We start from the raw sequence: 15,504 nt of genomic DNA on the forward strand, positions 1-15,504 counted from the left end.
TACATGTTTGTTTTTTCAAATTTCTTTTAATAGTTAAGCAAACATGTTATACCTTAGTTTGTATTTGTTAGAACATAAGGAAGGCACATTAAAGAAGTCAAGCCACATACATAATGTAGTAAGTTAGTAGCAAAGCTAACCCAGATCTCTGGGACTCCAGGAACTTAAAGAAGATGGCCACTGGACAACTTACTCTCTCAGAATGGAATTTTAAAGTGTTCCCAATAAAAAGAGTGTATCTTGCCCTGGCTAGTGTGGCTCAGTTGGTTGGGTGTTGTCCCCTGTGCCAGGAGGTTTCAGGTTTCATTCCTAGTCAGGGGCTCATGCCCGGGTTTTGGTGGGTTTTGATTTCGGGCTTGGTCCCCAGTAAGAGGCATGCAGGAGGCAGCCAGTTGATGTTGCACTCTCACATTGATGTTTCTCTCTTTCCTTCTCCCATCCTCTCTCTCTAAAAATCAATAAACTATTTAAAAAGAAAAAAGAATAGTATATCTTAAAACTACAATAAAAAAGTCAGTTGGAGCGCTCTGCTTTGTGTTGTACTAAAAAATTTTAATTGAAGTTGATTTATATACCAAGTTTATCTATATTATATATTGCAGATTTGAAAGAAAAATGTTAATGACAGGCCTACAAAAATTACACAAATAATGTGGCTTTTGAACAATAGCAGCATAATAATATTAGGCAAATGGTTTCAAATTTTAAGATTTAACTAGCAAAAGTAATTTAGAAGCTTTACTAAAATTATAATACTACAGTAACTTACATTTGTACAAAGAATTTAAGTGACTTTTAATAAAAGGAAACTAGATTTTCACAGAAAATGTTTTATTTAATTACAAATCAATTTCTTATACAGTTATAGATATACAGATATAGATATATGGGTAAAGGTGTGTGAGAGAGAGAGAAGAGAGAGAGAAGAGAGAGAGAGAATCAAAAGGGCAAAATACAAACAATTGGTAAATCTGGTAAAAAAGCATATGAGAAATAATTCTGGGTACTATTTTTACAACTTTTCTTATTGTCCATTTGAAAAATATAAAACAAAAGATGTAAAATAATGCAAATCATCTCCTAACAAGAACTTAAAATACTATAAATGAATATACTCTATAAGAAATGCTACATTAAATTCACATTTAATTCCCCATAGTATCAAACTAAGAATTATTCACTTTTCTGCAGTAAGTGGTCAAAAAGAAGATAAATTAGCTAAAAGTAAAGTATATGACATTTTAAATGGTCAGCATTAACACAACGAAAATTAATCTAGTGAATTTTCTGAGAAGCAATTTTTGCTGACACTCTTTAACACCTTACCTACACTTTTTTGCTGCCATGGTTCTGATAGGTCATACACAGTGTGCCAACAGGGACTGTTATACACTCTACCTGGCCCCTGCCCACAAAATGGCATTAGGCTCCCCCAATAACTGTGACAACCAAAAAGTCTCTATACAGTTCCAAATTCACCTCCCCCATTAAGAATCACTAATTATATATTCATTTTATGAATGGTTGACATTTAAAACTTTATATTCCAAAATCTAAATTTATCAAGCATAAAATGAGTCTTAACAAATGGACACCTGTTATACTGCGCAGGGAGATTTCTTTCAAGGTTCCACTGAATGCAGACACACCAGTATTTAAAATACAATTCAACTTAAATTTTCTTTGACTTCTGCCCAACTTCTGAGGTACACAGCTTTTCAATAAAGCAGGATATATATCTAAATAAGCTATGTCCTAGAGAGAAGTTTTAGCCCATACTTAGGGAAAGTCTTATATTACTTGTTGGGAGCTTTTTCTGTTTAGAAAGATGCAGAAGAATCCTTCCACCACCATTAAGGGATTTAGCAATCTACTCAATTATCTACAGTACTGCATGCTCTAGCAAATGTTAAAACAAATTGTTCTTCACTTCAGCATGAACTCTTCGTCTACTGCTCCAGTGGATGAAGATATTTACTTCTCCTCTACTGGAAAGCGACAAATACACTACATTCCAAATTATCCAGCCATTACTTTTTCTCAGATCAATAAGAAATGTTTCATACCCAGAAGTGACCTCAAAAAACTCACTCCATTATTTAGGCCAAAGGGCAGGATCAAACACTCCAACATAATAGATTCACTCCTGAACTGCCCAGTCAGAAGAGAATTAATATCCAGAAAGACTCTCTCAGGAAACAAGTCATGTAATTAGTTCCAGAACAAAACTTCCTTGAAGAAAGTAAAATAAAATACAGAAGTAAGGATTAAAATTTTAAAATAGAATAGGCTTTTTTTTTTAAACTTGATTCTTGGGAAAAGAAAATTCAGTAGTATCCTAAGTAATCACTTTTGGGTTTGGTGCTTTTTGTGGCTTTTTAAAAATATATTTCACCAAAATGATCATTTAGATATGGTTTGGCATTACACGAACTACTCTTGTTGTTATAATCTCCATTAAAATATACTAAGAGGTCCACTTCCAATTACAGCCATGCTTTTTTTTTAAATATATCTTTATTGATTTCAGAGAGAGGAAAGGAGAGGGAGAGAGATAGAAACATCAATGATGAGAGAGTCATTGATCGAGCCCACAGCCCGGGCATGTGCCCTGACCGGGAATCGAACCCCGATCGCCTGGATCCCAGGTCGACGCTCAACCGCTGAGCCACGCCCGGCGGGACACAGCCACGCTTTAAATACATTATTTCATCTTTAGCACCATCTAATAAAACAGAATTCTGGATATTTCTGATGAATGCTAAGCATTGCAAAATATGCAAATACTGAAAAACAAGAACAATTTAAGAACTGAAAATCAAAAGGCTTTTTGTGAATTGTAATCAAGTTAACAATTCACAATGAAATGCATATCATAGTAGCATCATATAATACATTTCCTATGAGATAAATATTCAGCCTCAGAATTTATAAAGATCTAGACTAAAAGCTGAAAAATACGTCAAAGCATTTAACAAATTCTCTAGGCCTTATAGTTGAGGCATCCCAAATAGTGTTTCAGGGTGTTCGGAGAAAGTGATTCCCTCAGCTGTCAGGGCAGTTGGGCACAAATGGCAGCCTGGCCAGAGGTGTCAGAGCCAGCTGCCTCCAAGCCCCTAACAGCTCTATCAGTTTATCCCACAGGCTGTGCTGTACAACTACAACCATGTCCTACGCAGTTCATGACGTGGGAAGGGTTAGGAAATCCTGCAGAAACAAATCCATCCAGACATACAAATATCCAACCTTCCTTCTACTCTATAGAGAAATACTGAAAAAATTTTAGTTACCCATCATCACCCAAATCTAGATTTAGAAATTCTATCTAGATGTTAATAACATATCTTCCAGTTGTTGTTTTTTTAATCCTCAACTAAAGATATGTTGTTTTTTATTGATTTTCAGATAGAGAGAGAGCAGCAGCAATATGAGAGAGAAACATCCATCAGTTACCTTCCTTACATACCTATCAGGGATCAAACCCTCAACCTAGGTATGTGCCCCAACCAGGAACCAAACCCGTAACCTTTTGTTGTACAATGTTCCAACCAACTGAGTCAGCCCGCCAGAGTTCTTCCTATTTTTTAAATAATTGCTTCTCTAATAATTTTTAGAACCTCTTTTTTTTTTAACTTTTAATGTATTTTATTTAACTCAATCTATCCAAAGTATTATCATTTCGACATATAATCAATATAAATTTTATTTTTTACTTTTTTACTTGAGGTAAAACTGTTATATAACATTGTATTAGTTACAGGTGCACAACGCAATAAGTTGGTCTTTGTATACACTACAAAGTGATCATTACAGTAAGTTCAGTTACCATCTGTCACCATAAAATTGACAACCTTCACCCATTTTGCCCACACCCCAACTACATTCCTCTCTGAAAACCACCAATCCATGAGTTTTGTTTTGTTTGTTTTTTAAATTTCAAATATAAGTGAAATCATATATCTGTCTTTCTCTGTCTTATTTCACTTAGCATAATATCTTCAAGGTCCATTCATGTTGATTTTATTTTTTATGTCTGAATAGTATTCTATTTTATATGTATATAACACATCTTATTCATCCACTTACCTAACATAGATCAATGGAATAGAATAGAGAGGCCATAAATAAATCCATACATTTATGTTCAATTAATTTATGAAAATGGAACCAAGAATATACAATGGGGAAAAGAGTTTCTTCAACAAATGCTGTTGAGAAAACTGGTCAGCCACATGCAAAATAATAACACTGGATCATTATCTTATACCATACACAAAAATTAAAATATATTAAAGATTTATATGGAACATGTGAAACCATAAAACTCCTAAAAGAAAACATACGTGGTAAGCTCCTGGACACGGGTCTTGGTGATGACTTTTTGTATTTGACACCAAAGGAAAAGCAGCAAAAGTAAAAATAAACAAATGGGAAGTACATCAAACTAAAAAGCTTCTGTATAGCAAAGGAAACCATCAGCAAAATGGGAGAAAATATTTGCAAATCATAAATCCAATAAAAGGTTAATATTCAAAATATCTAAAGAACTCATACAACCAATAGCAAAAAAAATTTTTTTGATTAAAAAATGGATAGAGGATCTAAATAGACATTTTTTCAAAGAAGATATACAGATGGCCAAAGGCACATAAGATGTTCAATATCAGTAATTATCAGGTAAATGCAAACAAAACCATGAGATATCACTTCACACCCGTTTGAATGGCTATTATCAAAGAGACAAGAAATAACAAGTGGTGGAGAGGATATGGAGAAAAAGGAAATCCTCATACACTGTTGGTGGGAATGTAAATTACCTTCTCTAATATTTTTTTTGAAAACAGGAACTCTGATCTAGTCAGTTCCCACTCTCTGGAAACTGCAGCATAACATAACTACCACAACATGCCCATACCTATGGTTACATGGTCTACTCAAGGATGATTTCTATCACTAAGCAAAATCATCAAATTGGCAAGAACAAGAAAGGGAACTCAAAGTCTATTTCAAAGGGAGCCTGGAAAGAGCTGAAAACTAAAAACAAAGCTAGAAAAGACAAATACTGCTTGTAACTGATCTTTTTAGTTTACATCTAACAAAAATGTCTATTTGTCAGAGTAATCATTCCAGAATGAAATCTTAAAGTGCTTTCCTACTTTAAATCCTCAAATAGTTCCTTAAGCCCTACAAGATAAATTCCAAACTTCCTGGAATGTATATGGCCTGGCCTTCCCTATCTCTAATCTCCAGAATATTCAACTGCCTGTTAACACCTACATATAGTCAAACCTTCTTGTCTCTCTCACACTACTCCACCTACTTGAGATGTTTCATCCAATGTCATACCTCTCCCTCTCTCTCCCTCCCTCTCTCTCTCTCTCTCTCTTTTTCTCTCTTCCCTCCCCCTCCCCCCCAGGGCAATAGCTCAAATTTCACCTTAAAATAACACATGGAAAAAAATAATACTTGGAATAGCTACCAAACACTAAGGACATTACTTAGAAACCCAAATCTATGCACTATTTATTGAGCACCATTAAGTGCCAGGAATAGTGTTTAGCACTAAAAATAAAAGTCTGTGCCCTCAAGGAACCTATAGATTAGATAAGAATGAAGAAGCTGGTGATTTTAACCAGAATGAGGCGAGCAGAGTGCTGTGAGGAGGAAGTGCAGTGGGGCTCACCTAACCAGTGGGTAAGAAAGGAACTCTAGGAACTAAGGAACTAAGCAGAAACTTTTTTTTTTAATCTTAAATGCGGAGTAAGGACTTTGGGCTTTATTTTAATACCAATAGCACTGTTCATTCTTTGTGGCTCTCCTGTCTTCGCAACAAACACGGAGAAATTCCAGATAAAATATAAAAACGAATCACCAAAATGACATACCTATGCCTCAAAAAATGTTAAACATCTCTATGGATCAGAAATCTAACAGGAACACAAAGTGTGAGCCAAGCTGAAGCCAGGAGGCCTGCTGGGAGCTGGGCCCCAAAGGAGAAAAAGGCAGCAGGAAGTTGATCCTATAGGCGAGGGTAACTGTAAATACAAGGGTTCCATCTGAAGCAGGGTTAGTAGCCAGGCTCTTTGGTTAAAACCAAGGACAGGGAGGAACTTCTCCTTGATTATGAAACTAGACTGAAAAATACTTCTGCTAACTGCACTAAGACTGCATTTTAGGAAGCTGCTGACCTAACACCAGCAGACTCAATGACTGAGTCTGTGATATCCCCAACATCACCATGGGGCCAGGGCTCTGATGGATTAACACAAGACCTGATTCTGACCTGGGAACACAAAACCAGACAAGAGGCAACTGCAAATCTGCTAGACCAGCAGGGAAAATCACAAAAAGAGATAGAGAGAAACAGAAGAGAGAAAAAAAATTCCCATCAAAATGTGCCTGCAAAATTACAGAACATAAAGAAAACACCAACAATATCAACAACTACAACATAAATTCACTAGAAATAAAATAAAAAATAATCCAGTGATCTAAGACTTTAAAATAAGCATGTAAAAGACTCACAATGAGATAAAGGAATAAAAAAGAACCAGAAAATTTTAAAATAAAAACAAGCAGAGACGAGAAAAGAACTACTGGATATAGAAAAGAATCAATTAAAAGTCTTGCAGCTCTGGCCAGTGTGCTCAGTGGTTAGAGTGTCAGCCCACACACCAAAGGGTTGAGGGTTCGATTCCTGGTCAAGATCATGTACCTGGCTTGCATGTTCGATTCCTGGATGGGGCGTGTGTGGAAGGCAACCAATCAATGTGTCTCTTTCACATCAATGATTCTCTCTCTGTCTCTCTCTGTCTCTCAAATCAATGGAAAAATAGAGTGAGGATTAACAAAACAAATATATATATATATGTAGCAAATGAAATATCGCCATTGTAATTTATAAATAATAACAGGGCTCTGAGTTCTTAGGGGCAGCTGTGTACAAGACACTGTTAGACACTGAGATTCAAAAAGGAAAGACACATGGTACCTGTCCTCAAAGAACTCACCATCTTTAACAGTGATGCTAACAGAACATTAAAATTACAAAGTAAGGCAAAATTTAGTTAAATTTCAAAAATGTAAGCATTTTTTAAGTTAAAAGGCTTGATCTTTCTCTCTTAGTTTTCAGGAATTCATACCACCACCTTTATTAGAATTGGCACATTATATTAGACCAGCGATTTTCAACCTTTTCATCTCATGGCACATAAACTACTTACTAAAATTCTGCAGCACACCAAAAAACATATTTTATTTTTTGCCAACCTGACCAAAAAATTAGGTATAATTTTGATTCATTCACACCAGACAGCTATTGTTGTGTTGGGTATTGTCATTTTTTATTTGATAATCTAAGGGAAAAGAGGTCAGTGCCCCTGAATAAATAGTCAGGTATTGCATGTTTTAAAAATTCTTGCAGCACACCAGCTGAAAATCACTGCGTGAGATAAACATTCTCACAAAACTGCATATGAATGGAGCTGAAATAACAAAAGCTGCTTCTTTCTAAATCTGTATTTGAACTCATCTAGCAACTACCCTTGTTTATTCAAAGTATACCACTGAAAATGTACACCAATGGAAAGTCTAAAAAAGCAAAGACTATTTCTTGCAATATTATTCTTAGTAGAAAGCACTCAGATTTCACAATAACAGCAGCTTCATTTTTATTTATCAACTACCTAATTATTTAAATTCTTGATAAGAAAAGGTACTCTGGTCAATATTAGGTAAATACAGGGTGGAGCAAAACTAGGTTTACAGTTGTATGAGAAACACAGTTTATTCTTGTATTATTATTTAATAATTGTATTATCTTCTATGGGAACAACTGTAAATCTAATTTTGTCCCACCCGGTATAATCAATACGAATAATATGTGAAAAACCTTAAACTCCCTAATATTATAAAAAGGAAATGCTCACTCCATCCCAAAATTTTCACAATTGAAAAAGCTGTACTTTTTAAAAGTACATCAAAGCTATCAAAGGGTAATGACCGGGTAAAAATCTTAACTCTTCCCTCACTCTCTAAAAGTAAACAGTTAACACAAAATAGTAAAATCCAGTTCTGCTCACAAGCAGAATCGAATAGAAACGACAGAAGGTATTACATATACATATACAACTGAGAAGATAAAATCTGTATCAAATTTCGTAAATCTATAGGAATAGACTTGGTTCCTTGTTCCTTCAAAGATGTTGATAAAGAGAACTTTCTTATTCTTTTTAAAAAAAATTTTTTTTTTTTTGCTTAAACATATTAACCCACGTTACTCCATGATCAGATTTTACACAATAAAACATTTGCTGATGACGGTCAACTGCAATTCTCCCTCCTCATATCTCTAATAGTCATTTCCAATAGCCAGTCAATAGAAAATTTTAGATAACAGAACCATAAATCAGCCAAGAAGCTAATGACATAGATTTCCTTACCACACCTAACTTTTTAGAATAAATTGAACATCAAAAAGTATCTCCATGTTTAAGTAGAGATAAGTGCACTGTACTGGGCAAAAACAGATTATCCACTCTCTTGGATGAAGTGACATAATTCTAATTTGTCCAATAACAACTTTTTCTTTTTTTAAGTACAACACTGCAAATGCTCCTGAGACTGCTGAAATGAAATAAAGAAGAACACTTACTCATGACTGGAAATGTCTCTCTATGTTGTCCCAATTAAATATTAAACCAAAATCTGCTGTCCAAGGTTTCTTGGAGGAATACATGTCCTAGTCAAAAAAAACAAAGAGAAATAAGTCACATTTTGTAAAGGTATTTAAAATTAAATCTTGTAAAAGGGGATGAAAATAATTGTTTAAAATTTTCTATTTCCAAAAGAGCCCCTTGGTGTCATAAACATAAAAAATTACCAAATGAGCTTTAGAACATCATGATCCCATTCATATGTGCCTTTCTCTATAAGAAGTTACCTCAAAAGTAAATAAAATGTATAAAGTACTTATCACACAGAAACTTATTAAGGTGTTCTTTGTCTTAATATTAAACATAATGTTAATTCATGTTACTAAAAATGCATTCCCTCTACCATTACCAAATAAATAAGTCACAGAAAGAAAGCACTCCAGCTAGGGTAAATATAGCACATCGCACCTGCTACATTTATTTTGATTGCATATAAATGATTTATATACACCACCAAATAAAGATTACCAAAGTTATTGCTATAGATTTTCTCTAAACATGGGCATTTTTCTCAGTATAAAATTAATATGGTTTCACTGATTTAAAAAAATTGGAAATAATAGCAAAGTAGAAAAAATATATATCACAACACAATGCTACGACATCTATCCAATCATTTGTAGCATATTTCTTTTCAAGGCACTTTTTGTAAATATTTCTTAAATATAATTTATAAACACTACATACAAAATTTTGTATTTGGTTCTTTTCACTTAAGTATAATATAAAGTATCACCCTGCATTAATACAAACATACTTAACCCTTTGCTAAAATTTATACTATAAATTTCCTTTCTTGGTTAATATAGTTTTAAATGAGGCATAAATTAATATTAATACTATATTTAAATATACAAATAGATGCATAAATACCTCCCCAAATCTAATATATGAAATTCCACAGATAAGATTAGATACAAAATTAAATTTGTGCTGCCTAATGCGTAGCTTCCTTCATAAACTGATAAGCTACTTCTTGCAATCACAAGAAATGATGGTTACTTTATTTGCTAAATCAATTAAGAAAATAATATAATACTAAGGGCCTCTGCTTCTGAAACAGATTAAAGTTTGGATAACATTTTTTGAAGAAATAATGCTTGCCCCATCTATATACTTTACTCATGCATGTAATGTACATGAGGAATATGGATTTACAAACCAACAATTCTGTATGCACAATATGGTTCCTATACTGCAATTAGCAGTGGCATATAATCATAGTGTTGTCACGTAATCATCTGACCCCCATCCCATATGGGTTCTTCTTTATCTATGCAGTAGATACTATTAAATGATTTTCATTTCCAGATAATCCAACCATCCCAAAGGAAATGAGAAATTATATGGAAAATCTAAAACATATCATGTACATGTTAGTTTTAGAATACATGATGAAAGTTTCTCGCTATCAGTACTCTTTCTGGACGGTATTTCACTGAGTCTATTAGATTTGTTTGTCCTCCAGGAACTATGAGGTTGAACATGCTGGCCCCTGAGCATGCTGAATGACGACACGGAAAGGCAATCCCATGTTACAAATATGCAGAGTAAATGAAATGTTCACAGATGACCCAGGAGTTCATTTACTTACACTTGTACAGTCTAATCTCTTTGCCCAGACACTTTTTGTTCATGTTTAGATCAGATTTTTTAATCTTAAACTTAAAATACCAAAACGGCAACATCAAAGCACTTTGTACTAAGCAGTGCACCTCTCCGGCCAATAATCGTAAATTGCCAAATAAATACTCGTTCCCGGACTGAAGTTCCTCTAAAATATCAAGTTTTTTCAGCCCCGGCCAGTATGGCTTAGTTGTTGATTGGGTATCTCTATTTTTTTATTAATATTTTTATCTTTTAACATCCTTAAATTCTTTATAGAATAAAAAGGAAGACAAAATAACTAATTCATTCTTTCTCATGATTTTTTAAAGATATGTTTTATTGATTTCAGGGAGAAGAAAGGAGAGGAAGAGATAGAAACATCAATGATGAGAGTGATTGATCAGCTGCCTTCTGCACCACCCCCACTGGGGATCAAGCCACGACAATCGAACCCTGACCTCCTGGTTCATAGGTCAACACTCAACCACTGAGCCAAGCTGGCCAGGCACCTTTCTCATAACTTTTAACTTCACAATCAGTTTCTACCTGAGGAACTTCTAGCACTCTACTACGAACTTTTCAATTTTTATCATGTAAGATAAGGACATCTCCAACTAAATCTAAAACTATCAGAGATGTCTGTTTTCAAGATTCTTGTGTCCGACTGGCTTGTGAACCCTCTTGTTACATGACACCTAAAAATGCTTGGTAAAATACAAGAATTATCCTTTTAAAAATGCATAGCAAACTCACAAGAAACTCAAAGACAAAAACAAAATAAATAAATAGGAACACACCAATGGCCCTTAGAGACATTTGACAATCTCGCATAATCAAGCTGCACTGTCTAATACTGTAGCCACTGGCCACATGTAGCCACTATTTAATTTTAAATTAATTAGTTATGTAAAATTTTAAATTCAGTTTCCTTCTCATACTAACCACATTCCAAATGTGGCCACTGGCTGCTGTATTAGCACAGATATATAGTATTTCCAGTATTACAGAAAATTCTATTGGACAATACTGAAGAGTTTTCAGAATTAAGTTTGCATAGGACAAAGCCAAACCTTTACGCTATACAATATGAGAAGTCAGGCTACAGATAACACATAAAGCCTCGCACCTGAAGGACTAGATCTCCAATAAAAAGAATAAACTATGAAAAAATAAATACCCTAAAGCAGGGGTGGGGAACGTCCAGCCCTTGGTGGGACTCAAAATTCAATAAATCCAGGAACTTTTTTCATAGCTAATTTTTTTTTTAAAATATATCTTTATTGATTTCAGAGAGAGGAAAGGAGAAGGAGAGAGACAGAAACATCAATGATGAGAGAGTCATTGATCGGCTGCCTCTTGCACGCCCCTGACTGGGGATCGAGCCCCGGGAATCGAACCCCGATCACCTGGATCCTAGGTCGACGCTCAACCGCTGAGCCACACCTGGCCAGGCCATAGCTAATTTTTAAGTTGATAATTCTGTGTGGCCCACAAAGGATGTTATAAATATCCAAATGGCCCTTGGCAGAGAAAAGGTTCCCACCCCTCCCTAAAGGGGAGCTATAAGGAAAATTCTCCCAACTCTAGGTTTATTTGTGTTTGGGGAGGAGAAAGGGATTATTCCTTGGAAATCTGTAACCAAATGAACCTTCACATAGGCTTCAAGTTCAGATTCAAACTATTTGTATGTTGAGAAAATCTTAAGCCTAGAAATTAAGTGGCCCTGTGTTGACAGGTGTCCTCAACTGCAAATTCCCTCTGGGACAAAGCAGTGTTAGGTATAAAGATACAATAAAAGGTATAATAAAAATGAGCCCAAATTTTTAACTATGCATAATAAGCAAGATTCAACAGAAATAAGTAGATTAATCAATTTTAAAAAAAGGAACATCAATGTTTCAAAATACAATATAAAATGGAAACTATGAACAAAAAAAGAAGGCAATAGATTTGAAGAAGAATCAAGTGAAAAACAGGGTAACTAAAATTAAACCCCAATGGACAAGTTCAGAAACTAGATACTGCTAAAGAGGGAATTAACAAACTAGAGCACATAGCTGGAACTATCCAGAATGCAACAAAGAAAAAATATAGAGAAAGATTAAGAGACATTAAAAATATATTAAAACATCTAATATGTATATCTAATTAAAGATTTAGAACAAGAACATGACAAATGAGGGAGAGACAATATGCAACAAGAGGAGAGCTGAGAATTTTCCTGAACTAATGAAATTACTAATATACTGATTCAAGTTCAACAAATTCCAAGCATAAATAAAAAGGAAATGGACACTCAGAGACATCACAGTGAAACTCCAAAATATCAATAATGAAGCATTCTTAAAAGCAACCAGAAACAAAAAGCAGATTGCTTCCAAAGGAACAATTAGACTTAATAGATGATTTATCTACTGCAACAATGGACGCCAGAAGATACTAGAATAGCATCTTCAAAGTTCTAAGAGAAAATAACTGTTAGCTCTAATTAAGTACCCATCTAAGCTAAACCATTTTCCCAAGAAAAAGGACAAAAGAAAGAAAATTTCAGAAACTGAGGGAATATACTGTAAACAGGTCCTCATTAAAGATGCTTCTAAAACTATAGTTCGCAAAGATGGAAAATGATTCCAAAAAGGTCTGAAATATGGGAAAGGCTGGTAAGAAAAGAAAATTATAAAAAGGTCCAAGACAGTGGAGTAGGTAGGAGCTGCACTCACCTCCTTCCATGACCACATCAAAATTACAACTAAATTATAGAACAATCAACCCGAATAATCATCTGAAGAGTAGCTGATGATTTATATAACTAAGTATATAAAGAAGCCACATCAAGGCTGGTGGGAGGGGCAGAGACACAAAACAGGCTGGACCCACACTCACATGTGGCAGTTGAGAATCTGGAGGGTATCTCAGCTGCGGAGGTAACCCTGAGGAGCAAGAGACCTCACTCCCATGCAAGGCTCCCCGGCCCAGAGCTGGAGGGAGAAGCCCGTATAATATCTGGCTGTGAAAATCAGTGGGGATTCCATCCACCTGGGGGGAGATAGAAGGCTGCTGGAAACCCAGTGTTTCCCAGCCCAGAGCACCTGTGCCAGTGGGAGAAGTCCACATAACATCTGACTGTGAAAATCAGCAGGGATTGGGGGGAAGACAGAAGGTTGCTAGAAACCCAGGCATCCTCTTAAAGGACAAATGCACAAACTCTCACTCACAGGCACTTACCCTGGGCTCTGACAGAGGGACGATGGTTCAAGGGGTGCCAGAGTCACACAAGGAGAGACTGAGTTGCATGGCTTCAAGGTGAGGGCTGGCAGGACAGGAACTGAGATCTCTGTGTTGAGTCCTCCTACCATATGGCCATGGCCCACAAAGAGCCATCTTTCGTGGGTTAAGCACTTCTACCACACAGCATCAGCCTGGGGAGCTACACTAGCTCCACCATGAGGGGTCCCTGAGGCTCTGCCCTAACCAGCTCATGCACAGCAGGAGACTCCATCAAAGGCAGCCAGCCTGGGCCTGCACTGCAGTTGTTCTTAAAAAACTCTTGAGGAATTCTGGTCAAGCTTGGAAGATCCAAGAGACACACAGGGTAAAGCTAAATTGTCTGGCTTTAGGGTAAGGGCCATCTCCCCACATGGCTGATAGGAGCCACCTTTCCTGTGTTAAAACCTCCCCCCACAAGGCGAAATCTTGATCTGCTTTAGCCTGGTGAACTCTAATAGATCTACCCTGATGACCCCCTCAGACCCTGCCCCACAGCAAAGGTCCTCAGCCTCCAGGCGGGAGCAGTTGGCCTTGATGAACCCTGAGACTTTTGCTAAGTAACCGCAGACCCAGCACTGGTACCGAGTTTGAAACTATCGACCTGGTGAACACCACTCACATCTACCTGGAGACTCCCTGAGAACCTACTTCATGCAGCTCAAATGCTGCCCAAAGCCCTTACAGTGGCCTAGTCTAAAAAACAGAAAACAGGTGGCAGCAGGTCTCAAATGCCCTAGGCCTACTGTTGACCTTCCACAGGCCCAATACTGATCGGTGCCAACCTTGATTAGCAGCTTGGCCCCTCCAACGTATACCCAGGCCCAGCAGAGGCAGCTAGCAACTGTGGATTGCTGTGTCACAGAGAGCATCTGATACTGACCTGTACTAGTGTCCCTTCCAAGAGGCCCCAGAACCAACACAACCCAGCACTGGTTTCAGACCACAACAGAGTACCACCGGATTACCTACACAAGTAGCACACCCAAAGGAGGTGACAGCAGTATGGGCCAAATTCCACTTTGTGGGGTAGGCCTCTGCACAGCACCTCGTACATTCTCGTCACGGCCAATCTTCACAGTCAGCCAGACAGAGGGTCAACCTCACCCAGAGACGTGCCAACAGCAATCAAGGCTCAAATATAACAGGAAGGCAACACATAACCCATACAAAGACCATTCTTGGAGCACCCAGCTCCGGTGATCAGGGAGACTGCGTCACTGGGCTCAACAGGACACCGACTACATAAGGTCACCTGACCAACACTGGGAGAAAAAGCAGATCTACCTAATTAAAGAAACGAACACAGAAAGGCAGCCAAACTGGGGAGACAAAAAAATATCCCCAAATGAAAGAACAGGAGAAATTTCCAGAAAAAGGACTAAATGAAATGGAGGCAATCAATCTACCAGATACGGATTTCAATGCAAAGATTATAAGGATGCTAAAGGAACATATGGGAAAAATAGATGAATTCGGTGAGAACTTCAACAAAGAGATAGTAAGAATAAAAAAGGACACAGAAACCATAAAGAAGAACTAATCAGAAATAAAGAATAATTGAAATGAAGAATACACTCAAAGAAATCAACAGCAGATTAGACAGAGTGAGGATCAAGTCAGTGATTTGGAAGACAAGGTAACAGAAAACACCCAATCAGAAGAGCAAAAAAGAATCCAATAAAATAAGGATAGGTTAAGGGACCTCTGAGACAACATCAAGTATAACATCTGTATCATAGGGGCACCAGGAGGAGAAAACAGATTGAGAACCTATTTGAATAAATAATGACTAAAGATGTCCCTAAACTGGTGAAGGAAAACAACACACAAGTCCAGGAGACACAGAGTCCCAAACAAGATAACCGAAACAGGCCCACACCAAGATATAACATAATTTAAATGGCAAAGCTTAAAG

The 15,504-nt window shown here is 36.5% G+C and overlaps 1 protein-coding gene across 2 annotated transcripts in view; it reads right to left on the reverse strand.

Annotated features, from left to right (window-relative positions):
• The window catches only part of USP6NL (USP6 N-terminal like), a gene marked incomplete at its 5' end in the record, with an annotated part of 167,218 nt that overhangs the window by 135,669 nt on the left and 16,045 nt on the right, over positions 1-15,504 (reverse strand). For both annotated transcript variants that reach the window (XM_081135906.1, XM_081135905.1), the window contains one exon: positions 8,654-8,740. In XM_081135906.1, coding sequence (XP_080992032.1) covers positions 8,654-8,657 — 4 coding nt within the window. The remainder of the gene's footprint in view (positions 1-8,653; positions 8,741-15,504) is intronic.

This window comes from Miniopterus schreibersii (genome assembly GCF_964146895.1).
Source record: "Miniopterus schreibersii genome assembly, chromosome: 1".
In the NCBI taxonomy this organism is placed as follows: domain Eukaryota; kingdom Metazoa; phylum Chordata; class Mammalia; order Chiroptera; family Miniopteridae; genus Miniopterus; species Miniopterus schreibersii.